Genomic DNA, 13,522 nt, shown 5'->3' on the forward strand with positions numbered 1-13,522 from the left:
TTGGGTTTATCTCGGGTCGGGTCTTTCTTAAAAAAAATATATATATATATATATATATGCACTTTGGGTTCGGGTAAAAAGTGATTCGGGTCACTTCGGGCCGGGTACATTTCTTTAGACCCGAGAAGACCTCTAGATCAAACCCTCATAATTTGGCTCTTGTCAAAGTCACCCAGAACTTTACACCTGCCCATTTTTCCAGCTTCCAACACATCACCTTTGAGAACTTTATGTTCGCTTGCTGTTTGATAGATCTCTATGCTACTGTAGTGACATCATCAATGTCACTCACTTCAACCGTCAGTGGTTTTAATGTCATGGTTGTATATGGGACGACGGAGTTGGACTCAGACGAAGCTTACTGCATACTGAATCAGGATTTTACTTGTAGCCTGAATGATTCAGTGATTCATGTGTTTTGGGACTTGGTGGTTTGAGCTCTGTGTCTGTGCGTGTTTTGGCTTTCCACTAGAACTCCCCGCTAGGCACAAAGTCTCTGCTGGAGGACTAAAGAATGGGCTGCACAGCAGGGGTCACTCGCAATATGATACACGCTAGGGCTGTGTGAAGGAGGACGTCTCGTAGTATTTATGGATTCAAAGCCAAAATAAATCCACATTTGAATGTTTAATATTCCTGATTTTAGCTGCCTTGCTGTAAGTTTATATCAATACATGCTTCCTAAACTTTCTGCTTGAATTAAATTCATGCCAGAAAAGGGCTCTGGTTGACCTGGGAAGCTTTTTCCACCACAAAAGAATATTGAAATGATATAACTTTAGACAGAGATTTCAGAAGGACTGCAACACGCTTATCTCTGCTAAGACCATGTCCTTAGTCTCCAATCTCACTCGTCTTCACGCTCCATCAGGTTTTCTTTTTCCCCCAACATGTGTAGGTCTCGACACAAGGCGATATGTTTCAGGATTTGGAGTCAGTCACTGAATCCCATTAAAGTGCGGGCAGCACCCGATGCCTTTCTCAACGATTTTGGTTTTTTTGGTAGTCTGACTGGCATCAAACACAGCAAATGGGTTTGGATTTGGACCTGAGTCTTAGCCATGTGAGTGTGTGTGTGTGTGTGTGTGTGTGTGTAAAACGGGCTACTATTAATATTGCTATTTCAATATTTTATGTGTTTGCTTTTTGCACTGCTGGATAAAATCAGTTCCTTAAGGCACAACATCTAAATAGTTCCTGTGGACCTACTGGACTTGTTTCTTTCTTTCATGTTCATTACGCTATCTTTTTTTTTGTCTTCTACCTTTTCTAAAAAGGAAACTTGGCCACTACAAGACCATACCATAAGGTTCAACATAAACCAATTATAGACATGGACTATTTCTGTATTTAATGATATATTTCATTATTCATTTACTTCACGTTGAAGCCCTTCGGTGCGTGCTGCGAAATAATTAAATCCGTCAACATCATCCATCAAAACCAGTGGGCGGAATCTAACATCAGATTGGATCAACTAGACCGGCGCTCGCCGCTAATCGATAGCAGGCTAACGGCTCAAATGTTTTCGGATCCTGATTTTAAACCTGATTTTTGCTTCCGTCCCGGCTGAGAAAAAGACTTTTTTTCTTTCTAGAAAATAATTCACCTTTGTTTATGTTCCCAAATAGTTTAAGAGTGCATCTAAGCAAAACTTTTCCTGACTCAGCAAAACACACGAGATGCTTTCATTTGAATGTATGCTGTATGATTCTGAACTGATGAAAGAAAAGCAAATGACGCTTTGGGTTAAAATCAGTTTAACAGGTTATTTGTTCAGAGTTGCTTGTCTCAGGTCAGTGCAGTAAAGCTGTGATGTACAGAAGCAGTTGTTTAGTGATTAGCCGATTTATAAATTAGGTTATCTGAAGACTTGAGGATCAGATCAGGCTTTCGAATCGATGAGATGAAATGCTCTCATCCTAAAGATCTGGCATCTTAATGAAACGGACACAAAGCAGGTTAATGCGTGAATAAAAAGCTGCTCAGGGATGATTTGTAATGTTGCCTCCTCATGAAACCTGCTTGTGTAACGTACCTTAGCTATTGCAGTCTGCTTGTACATCTGCGTGATGAGACCCATCACTTCTGTAAACGGGTTCTCGTTCTGCGACTGGCCAGAGCTCAGAGAGCACATTACGCTCTCCCACTTCTCCAGACTGGAGCTGGCTTCCTGAGAAGAGAGAGAGAAAGAAAGAGACAGAGAGAGAGAGAGGAGACAGACAGACAGAGAGAGAGAGAGAGAGAGAGAAAGAGAGAGAGAGAGAGAGACAGAGAGAGACGCGAGTTATTCTATTGTCTTTTTTTGTTATGGGGCCAGAAAAATTAATGAGAGAGTACAGTGTGCCCTACCTTCCTCTCCAGTGCACACACATGCACAGAAAAGAAGAAAGGGTGTGTGTGTGTGTGTGTGTGTGTGTGTGTGTGTGTGTATGAGAGTGGAGAAGAAGGGTAGAAATCCCTGATGTTCCAGAACATCAGCTCACTATCGCTAGGTCATGTGACCTGTGACAGCGGCAGGGGAATGTGGAAGCACAGGGCACCGGTGTAATAAATCACACACACACACACACAGAGCACTGTTCTTGCTGTACTACCTTGACAGACAGACAGATACACACATCTTAAACACACAGAGTCTCTCTGTCATATATACACCTTTTGCTGGACTAACTTTATATATGGACACACACACACACACACACACACACACACACACACACACACACACACACACACACACAGCATTACTGTTGCTGTACTACCTTTATGGACACACACACACACACACACACACACACACACAGCATTACTGTTGCTGTACTACCTTTATGGACACACACACACACACACACACACACACACACACACACACACACACACACACACACACACACACACACACACACACACACACACACACACACACACACACACACACAGCATTACTGTTGCTGTACTACCTTTATGGACACACACACACACACACACACACACACACACACACACACACACACACACACACACAGCATTACTGTTGCTGTACTACCTTTATGGACACACACACAACCCTGCACCATCATTTACACAAATCCCTAGATACAGCATTGTTCTTTGTTGTATTACATTTGTCTGTGCGTCACACACACACACACACACACACACACACACACACACACACACACACACACACACACACACACACACAAGCTCACAGATAATCAGACTGACATAAATGTACATGGTTGCATCATTACACCACAAGCTCCTACAGCAGACGACCACATCAGGTTCCGGCTCCTGTCAGCCGTGTCCAAGACTCAGACTCGCACAAACCTGACTGTCAGAGAGTTGAGAAAAACGCTGCCTGGTATTTTTCTTCTCTAACGTCTCTCATCAACAAGCCGTTTCCACCTGCAGAACTGCCCAAGGTCAGAGAGAGACAGAGACGTTTTCACAGACTTCCATAGTCAATAGATTAGTGAACTGACATTGTGCCATGTTAAAAAAAAAGAAAGAAAAAGAACAACAAAGCAGAAGGTTAGAGTGTGGCAGTATCACGTCAGAAACATCTCTGTGCTCAGCTGCATGCTTCACTGAGCTGAAGTGCTCTCACGTGTGAAGCTTCTCTACATGCTCGCTTCACTGTGCCACCCGTGTGTGGGCATGATACACACCAGCATGCTCTGTACACTCAGGTTTATGGTTTAAATGGAAACGTGTGTGTGTGTGTGTGTGTGTGTGTGTGTGAGAGAGTGAGAGAGAGGGGGGAAAAATGCTAGTGTATATGCACATGTTCATGTTTCTGTGTGTGTGTGTGTGTGTGTGTGTGTCACAGCAGGTAATTTCTGTGGAACAGAAGCGGTGCTTTTATACTTCCGTCTTTGACATATGCACACACACACACACACACACACACACACACACACACACACACACACACACACACACACACACACACACACACACACACACACACACAAACCATCTGCTGTCAGACAGTGACAAAAGAAGTGAAAGAAACTGAAGAAAATGAAGGTTGGCAGCACTGCATACATCAATCCTATCAAGCCATCACAAATTGAAAAAGACAGCAAGAGAGTTGAGGAAGATCTCGACACGCGATAAGACGTGACGTGACGTGAGCTGTACAATGAGTTGCCTTTTCCTGATATATCTACAGAATTCAGATATTTGTAAAGCTACTAGACGGTGTAGTGCAGTGAATCCTGCATACAGAGTAATGTATCGGGGAACTGGACTGAAGATTGAGCTGGATTTTCCTTAATGCACTGTATCTCTCTCTCATTCACACACACACTCACACACACACACACACACACACACACACACACTGTCTCTCACAACACACACTGTCTCTCTCTCTCTCTCTCTCTCTCTCTCTCTCTCTCTCTCTCTCACACACACACACACACTGTCTCTCACAACACACACTGTCTCTCTCTCACACATACACACACACACACATTCTGTCTCTCAACACACACTGTCTCTCACAACACACACACACACACATTCTGCCTCTCACAACACACACACACACACATTCTGCCTCTCTCACAACACACACACACACACACACATTCTGCCTCTCTAACACAAACACTCTGTCTCTCACAACACACACACACACACACACACACACACACACACACACACACACACACACACACATTCTGTCTCTCACAACACACACAGTCTCTCTCTCTCACACACTTTTTAAAATTTAAAAATCGTTCGTTAGGGATTAAAGTGTCTCCACAAATTAAATATAGTAATACCAACAAATGTTGACTTCCTGGGCTCCATGAGGGAAGCAGCATATAAATCATACAGAATGATGGTTTTTGAGATATTATATATATATAAAATCCATTCGTCTCAATTAAGAAGTAGTTAAGTTTTTTTAGTAAAGCGGTAATGTGAAGAGATATTACCCAGCATCAGTGTTGCTATGCAACCTTTAAAGCAACTAAGTTTACGAAGGTAAATGTAGTTCCTGCACTTTCCAAAAATAAATCTTGTGATGTTTTCGAATACATTATATACCTTACACTGTTTATTGAAATTAATATAAGTGCACGTGTTCCAGATCATCATGTTTTTGCCACCGTAATTAGGATTTTGTTTTGGGGTAAATAAAAAGCTTCCGCTTCTACACGACAAATCTGCTGATCACTGGGAATCAGAATGTTTGCATACTTGAGGTACCTCGATGACGGCTGCATGGCAGTTGTTTCTACTAGAGAAATTAAGGACTTTTACTATGACATGTTTGACCAAACTCAGGTTTATTGGGTATGATGGAAGCAAGACTTCTTCAAGGCACAAATACTAATGCTTAAAAGGTATGTAACTTAAGCAGTAGCTGTTTTATCGTAACTCGTTCACTGCACAATATCAACAAATGAGTGATATATAGTTTTGTTTCTATAATTTTTCAGAGAATAAGGAAGACAGAGCAGGAGTTGTCTAAAGGCAAACGACTTCGGGTAGCACCTCCTAAAAAAAACCATGGTCATCGCCACCACATACTACTTGTTACTCGCTAAAAGAGAGAGCGGAAGCTAAGACCGAAAATGTGTGTTGTAAAGGTTAAATATTTTAAACAAACACACACACACACACACACACACACACACACACACACACACACACATATATACATATACACACACACAGTGTCAACATATGTTGTCTTTTGGATGCTAGTATACAGTAATATTTATATATGTATATATACATATTACTGTATACTAGCATATATATGTATATATACATATTACTGTATACTAGCATATATATGTATATATACATATTACTGTATACTAGCATCCAAAAGACAACATATGTTGACCAGCACACCAGCATCCCAGGTTGGTCGGCCAGCACACCAGCAATCAGCACCTAATGCTGGACCAGCATACCACCATCCCAAGCTGGTCCCAGCATGCAAAACATACCTTATGCTGGTGACCAGCAATGCTGTTTTTTTTAGCAGGGGAGCTTCCTAAGATCGGGTTCAGTCATGACCCTGACCAAGATAAAGCATTTACCGAACGAATGAGTAAATGAACAAACAGCCTGTAACAGGTTAAACACACATGCCTTTAATCAGACTGTTGCTTTAACCAAGCAAACGTTCAAAAGAAGGGAAAGCCAAACGGCGACTCCTGCGAGAAGAGAAAAGAGCTGGTTAGGAACAAAGTGTGAATCGAGAAATACTTTCTTCTCTGAATAACATTCTGACAGCTCATCAGAGCTTGAAAAGAGACGAGAGAAGGAAAAAAAGAAAGAAAGCGAAGTGGGAAGAAAAAAAAATGTGATCATGGACAAGTGAGATAAAATGATAATTAGTGCTAATCGAATACGATCGCCTAGCAACGACCACGGGGCGGTTATGGAGAGGTAATTAGCGCTATATTTAGCCTGTCTGATTCGGTCTCATCTCAGATGGGATGATTGGAGATGTTAGCGTATGGGTGTGTATGTGTGAGAGAGAGTGTGAACTTTTCTCAGCATGTTTATGAATGCATCTGTGTGAATCAATGAGCATGTGTTCGTGCATCGACGTACGTGTGAATAACGGTATTGAGGCGGATTTCTGCCAGAAGAAATGCTCTGTGTGCACGTGTATGTGTGGTTGTGTGTGTGTGTGTGTGTGTGTGTGAGTGTGGACTTTCACAGTAATTTTGATTTGTTGGAACACTATTTTTAACTAAAGTAGCTCAAATAAGTGCTCTTTACAGCTGTGGTGAGCTTCATGCATCATACAGTGCATACATTTAGCTGCATTTATAATGTACATTAGTTCCTCGTGATTGAATGCAGTGATATTAACACAATCCAACATGATTTAAAGTCAATAAGCTTTTATTGTCATTTCAACCATATGTAGCCGACGCAGTACACAGTGAAATGAATCAAAGTTTTTCCAGTACCATGGTGCTACATAAAACGACATAAAGCTACACAAAACAACACAGAGGTCAGGATTTAAGTCCTAGGAACATAAAGTGTAAACAAACATTACAAAACAAATTGTAAATGTATATAAACTTATGTAGTAACAGCATTTAGATGAGGTGTTGAAATGTGGTTTCCGAAACAGCAATTGAGTTAGTGGTTGATTTTTTACAGCCCAGTGTATTTCAGAGTTGAGTAGAGTGTGTGTGTGTGTGTGTGTGTGTGTGTGTGTGTGTGTGTGTGTGTGTGTGTGTGTGTGTTCAGTATAGTTCACTTCTGTTTGTTGAGGAGTCTGATGGCTTCGGGGAAGAAACTATTGCACGGTCTGGTCATGAGGGATCGAATTCTACGGTACCTTTTTCCAGATGGCAGGAGGGTGAAGAGTGTGTGTGAGGGGTGTGTGGGGTCTTCCACAATGCTGTTGGCTTTGCAGATGCAGCATGTGGTATGAATGTGTGGTCCGTGACTAAGAAAAGAGAGATGCTGATGATCTTCCCGGCTGTCCTCACTATTGCCCCTTTCCACCAGAAAGAACCTGGATAGCCTTCTAAGAACCGGTTTGCCTTTCCATGGGCTAGAGAGCTGTCACAGAGCCGAGTCTGACGTCACTGTATACAATGTTATACAGCAACGTTAGCGCAGCAGCAGCAAACACAATATCAACAATGGCGGATGTTGCTTTACTGTTAACGCTCATGGCTTTGCGAACCTACATCGGCATCCAAACGCGGTGAATCCTGATTAAAAATGATTTAAAAATGCCGCTAACCATGTTCTCTTTTGTCTTGTTGGTCACAGTAACCCCGCCCCCAGCCCCTGATGCAAGCGTTTCTTAAGTCTAGACCAGCAACATTTTGGCGCTACTTAAGAACCACTTCTCCTGGTTCAGAGCCGGTGCTTAGGGTTTCGGAAAAGAAAGAACTGATTTTAAATTAGGCTCTGAACCAGCACTCAAACTGCCTTATGGGGAAAAGGGGCATATCTGAGATGGTGCAGTTCCCAAACCAGACAGTGATGCAGCTGCTTGGGATGCTTGCGATGAGTCCTCTATAAATTGTGGTCAGGATGGGGAAAGAGAGATGGGCTTTCCTAAGCCTTCGTAGGAAGGTGCTGCTGGACTCTCTTATTGATGGACCTGGTGTTAAATAACCAGGTAAAGTTCTCTGCCAGATGAACACCAAGGAATTTGGTGCTCATGACAGTCTCCACAGAGGATCCTTCAATGTTCAGCTGGGAGCGGTTGCTCTGTGCTCTCCTGAAGTCAACAACCATCTCTTTAGTTTTGTCAGCATTCAGAGACGGGTTGTTGGCTCTGCACCATGCAGTTAGCTGTTGCACCTGCTCTCTGTGTGCTGACTCGTTGTTCTTGCTGATGAGGCGCACCACGGTCGTGTCATCGGCAAACTTGTTAATGTGGTTTAAACTTTGCATTGCTCCACAGTTGTGAGTCAGCAGAGTGAACAGCAGTGGACTGAGCATGAAGCTCTGAGGGGCCCCAGTGCTCAGTGTAGTGGTTCTAGAGATGCTGTTCTCAGGGATGATTGTGTTGAATGCTGAACTGAAGTCTATGAACAGCATTTCGTACTTATGTGTCTTTATTTGTCCAGGTGGGTGAGGCCAAGATGTCATCGTCCAAGGAGTGATTTGGACGATACGTAAACTGCAGGGGATCCAGTGAAAGAGTCTTGATGTGCCTCATGACACGCCTCTCAAAGCACTTCATCACAATCGGTGTGAGTGCGACAGGACGATAGTCATTGAGACAGGACACTGTATATTTCTTTGGGCATGGGGACGATAGTGGTTGTCTTGAGGCATGTCTTAAGACAACAGCGCTACTCAGGGAAATGTTTAAAATGTCAGTGAAGGGGCTCCGCACTTTACACAGCTGGGATATTTGTGTAAATAAGATCCAGCGTGTTTATTCTTCTTGTTGCAAAGTCCACAAGCTGATGGAATCTAGGGGGCAGTGATTTAAGATAACTGGAAACTGGAAATAAGCAGAGAGTTCTTGCACCATTCCGAGTTGATGTAAACACACACACCACCACCTCAAGCCTAATTTGATTTGAAAGCACAAATGTCCTTTGGAAATTGTATGTAGTATGCAAGTGTTTGTGTGATTGTACCCTGTGATAGACTAGCAATCCTGTCCAGGGTGTGTCTGATGTGGTAGGCTCCAGGTTCCCTGGATGAATGGATGGATTTTCAAAATCCGGTATACAATTGGGCCCCGAGCTCCGTCACATAAACTAGTGAGTGAGTGAGTGACGTGACATACAGCTAAGTACGGTGACCCATACTCAGAATTCGTTCTCTGCATTTAACCCATCCAAAGTGCACACACACACAGCAGTGAACACACTGGTGCATCCCGGGGAGCAGTTGAGGGGAGTCAGTGCCTTGCTCAAGGGCACCTCAGTCGTGGTATTGCCGGCCTGAGACTCGAACCCACAACCTTGGGGTTAGGAGTCAAACTCTCTTAGGCCATGACTTCCCCCACAACAATTAAAGCAATTAAAGTATGCATTGTAGAACAGCACAGAGGTCAAGGTCCGGCTAATATGTAGTCAAAAAATACTACTCACACTCTTGCTCTAGTCATTAGATTCTTATTTAAACAATGTTTGGTTTAAACAGTGAAACGATGACCTACACTAAATAATACAGAAGATTGATTGTACACATGGTGTGAAGAATTGTCCTGTTTTTACTACACACATACAAGAAAGGCATTCATAGGTTTGAGATAATAATATGACTGAGTCGATGTGTTCGAATATCAGCATTTGCTTCCTGACACACACAAAATCTAATCACACTATAAACTGCATTATGGCGTTGATTCGAGCAGCATCAGAGGCGCGAATGTGCCGCCGTGGCGAATATCAGCAGGCTGAACGGTATGTTTAATCACAGCCGTGCTGTTATACAGCGAGTGGTGATGTTCCTTTAGTCCGTCAATAACGATACATTTTGCTTTGATGAACCGTAACCTGATTGTTCATCTGACTTCGATTGTGTAGTGCGTAGACGACCGTACGAGCTCTTACTAGGGTAAGTTATTTCTGTGGCATTCATGTGTTAATACTGGCTGCTTGAGTTTGTTTAAAGTGTACTTTGGAGTGGGTTGTGATGCCTTGTGTGTGTGTGTACCTTGGCCGCCTCTTTTGGCAGGTCAAAAGGGATTCTCTGACGGATTTTGGCCGGCAGCTGTGTGAGCACTTCGGCTTTAAGTCTGCGGATCATGATCTCGCTGAGCCTCTGGTGCAGCTCGTCCAGATGAGACGCTCCACGGCAATCCCACTGACGCCTGCTCCCGAAGAATCTAAACACACACACACACGCGTTATGTGTATGTTTAAAAAACCCTGAACAGTTTTTAGGTTAGACTAAGTCTGTAACCTAGTGAACCAGTGTTGATTTGTTCATCGATAGAGACTTAAAAGCACTTTTGTAGGTGACTCTGGATAAGGACATTTTATATATAAAACACACATACACAGTGTTACCCACTCATTGGGATCTCGGGAGACTTTCTATCATTAAACACTCTTTCTCTCGCTCTCCGACACACACACACACACACACACACACACAAAAACACAAACACACATACAGTACAGTACGTTACTCTTCGCATACTTTCGAGACCATCATAATGATGAGATCTTTACAATCCTGAGTGTGTGGTGACTAAGAGCTATAATGAGCAGTAAATTATGGAGGAGCCCCGGGTGACTGGCAGCCAGGCTTTATGGACTTTAATGTACACACTCTTTTGTAAGAGAGGTGTTACAGGAAGCTTCGTGTGTGTGGAGAAGCTCAAATGTATACAGTGTGCTAAACAGTAGCGCTGATGTCATGAGCATGTAGCGCTAAAGCAGTCGGGGTTCTGACTTTTAGCCTCATGACTGACAATGAGGTCTGAGCTACGTTTTTTAAACAAATGCACATTTTTTTCCAGGGTGTTGCCATTCATTGGTTGAATAAACGAATCAATGCGATTAGCTGGCTTATATCATTTACACAGCCGTGTAATTAAGAAAATGAGGTCATAATTAGTGGCAATTAATAAATAATAAATCAGTTAATTAGTGGAACGTTTCCCCAGTAATAACTTCGCTCGTTAACCTTCCGACTCTAATCCGAGGGAGGGGTTCACCTGTAGTGAGCGTTGCAGTATGTCTTGGCGTACTCGCTCCACGTGCCGAAACGCCTCGGATACAGAGCTTCGATCTGCATGAAGAGCTGAAAGAGAGAGAGAGAGAGAGCGAGAGAGAGAAAGAGAGATCAGGTTGGAAAAGTGGCCTTCAGTATGTTCACGGTTTACGGGCAGAATAAACAACCTGTCAGGTGCGGCGGTGAGGTTATTTCTCACGTCAATGCCCATACATGTCTCCAGCCTGACACAACAGACAAGTTCAGGGTACAAAAAAAAAAAAAAAATATATCAAGGTAAATCATTCAATGGGAGTTCGAGTCAAACAGGAAAGTGCTTTCGCCAAAGAACAGTAGTAGCGTTATAATTCTTTTCATTGCTGACTGTGTGTGTGTGTGTGTGTGTGTGTGTGTGTGTGTGTGTGTTCTTGCAATTTCTGTTTTTTATATATATATTTATTACAGAGCAGAAAATCACTGAAGCCTCTCAACCTCCGGCTAACGAGCGTAATCAAAGGGGAACGGCTTTTATTCTACAGTGGAATGGAAGCCGCCCACAGGATTCCATTTATACACAGAGAGAGAGAGAGAGAGAGAGAGAGAGAGAGAGAGAGAGAGAGAGAGAGAGAGAGAGAGAGAGAGAATATTGTTTTTACTGGGATCAGGATGTTTTGGAAGAGGTTTCTTTTCTTTTCTTGTGATATATAGAGGTGTAGAGTTTGGGAGCAGAGCTCACTCAGCTCTCCGTGTCTCACTTGGTCCGTCACAGAGCCTGAGGAACGTCATAGACGAATGACGTGGATCAGTCGTAGACGGGAGAGACGATGGCTTAGCAGTTAGAATGTTTGCCTCACAATGCTGTAGGTTCGATTCCCACCTCTGCCCCGTGTGAGTGGACTTAACACTTTCATTGTTCTCCGGTCCAAAGACATATTTTCTGTAATCGTGATGAGTTGTTTATTAAAGTGTAATTAAATTGTTGACCGAAAACTGAATGCTGGCTTGTACTCGGAAAAGCCTCCTGTCAGTCATTTCTTGGGTAACTCCATATGACAGCGTATCAGTGTTGGGACAAATTCTTTTGCTCCATGTTCCTCTCGAGTTGTGACTAGATTTAAACTTCATAACCAAATATTTAGTTTCAACTCATAACGAGAAAGACTAGATTAATGTGATCAGATCTATTTGTTGCCTAGATGCTCATTCATTCAGTGATGCTAAAGGGACAGTAAAGGAAAGGAGGGAGGAAGGAAGGACAGGAACGGGAAAAGGAAAGGAGAGAGAAGAGGGAGAAAGGGAAGCAAAGTGGAAAGGACAAATGGCAGACGGAAAGTGGGAAGAAGAAAAGGAAAGGATCAAGAGGGACGGAGGAAAGAAAAAAGACAGAGGAATGAAAGGATGGGAAAGAGGAGGTAGAAAAGAAAGGAAAGTAAGGAGGAAGAGAAGAGAAGCTTTTATTGAGTGTTTTTGTCAGGAAGCTGAAGGTCAGAGCTCAGGGTCAGTAATGACACAGCACCTAGGAGCAGAAAGGGTTAAGGACCTTGCTCAAGGGCCCAACAACAGCAGTTTACCAGTGCTGGGGCTTGAACCCATGACCATCTGATCATTTCTCCATCGCATTATTTAGGGAAGTAATACAACAGAAGTGACATTTACATCCAGTGATCAGTACTGTGAAGGTAAAGGCAACTGAATCACTTCTACTAACATCTAACGTTTGTCTCCAACACTCCAAGTAACAAACTGCTGAACATCAGGCGTAACGTTTTAGTGCTGCTGATTGATTTGATTGCATGAGCGACATTCCCAACTCCAAGAACAGTTCGCTAATCAGTCGGATCATCTTTTGCTTCTGTGCGCCGATACCAAAAAACTCCATGTTCCGAGTTTTAGGTTTAAGATGTTTTTTTTTTTTTAAATCAGCCTGAATGATTTGCAGTCTGTTTCGATTTGATCGGCGTCATTAATTGTAAAACACATCCAGATTGCTGTCATTTCGTCATCTGTTCGTTAAGACAACTCCGTGCGCTAGCTTTAAACCACATGGCACCACCTGGAAGCGGGTATCAGAGAGAACCGAGCTCCGGCTCACACCAGGACCGGTATCGGTGCATCCCAAGGAATTTTGCAGGAAATTTAAAGAATGTCTACTACTACAATGCTAAGGCTTTCTTCTAATCTGTGTTTCAGTTCGAGATCTTTCCCCAAGTGGAAACAGTCCTTTAGAGAGTTCTCCAGAAATAGTGTGAAAACAGCCAGAGGGTGTAAATGGTGTTTCACAGCTCTATTGTTCACTGGCTTTCTGTCTGTATCGAAGGTTTAGCACGGCTTCCTTTGATACTTTGCTATCAATGGCGACTGTTAGACACGTCAG

At 42.9% G+C, this 13,522-nt stretch overlaps 1 protein-coding gene across 3 annotated transcripts in view; it reads right to left on the bottom strand.

Moving 5' to 3' along the window:
* Nucleotides 1-13,522, bottom strand: part of zranb3 (zinc finger, RAN-binding domain containing 3) — a 60,310-nt gene that overhangs the window by 29,745 nt on the left and 17,043 nt on the right. For all 3 annotated transcript variants that reach the window (XM_047821988.1, XM_027168545.2, XM_027168547.2), the window contains exons 5-7: nt 11,153-11,238; nt 10,144-10,315; nt 2,039-2,173 (exon numbers count right to left, since the gene is read on the bottom strand). In XM_047821988.1, coding sequence (XP_047677944.1) covers nt 2,039-2,173; nt 10,144-10,315; nt 11,153-11,238 — 393 coding nt within the window. The remainder of the gene's footprint in view (nt 1-2,038; nt 2,174-10,143; nt 10,316-11,152; nt 11,239-13,522) is intronic.

This window comes from Tachysurus fulvidraco, chromosome 1 (assembly GCF_022655615.1).
Source record: "Tachysurus fulvidraco isolate hzauxx_2018 chromosome 1, HZAU_PFXX_2.0, whole genome shotgun sequence".
Taxonomy (NCBI): domain Eukaryota; kingdom Metazoa; phylum Chordata; class Actinopteri; order Siluriformes; family Bagridae; genus Tachysurus; species Tachysurus fulvidraco.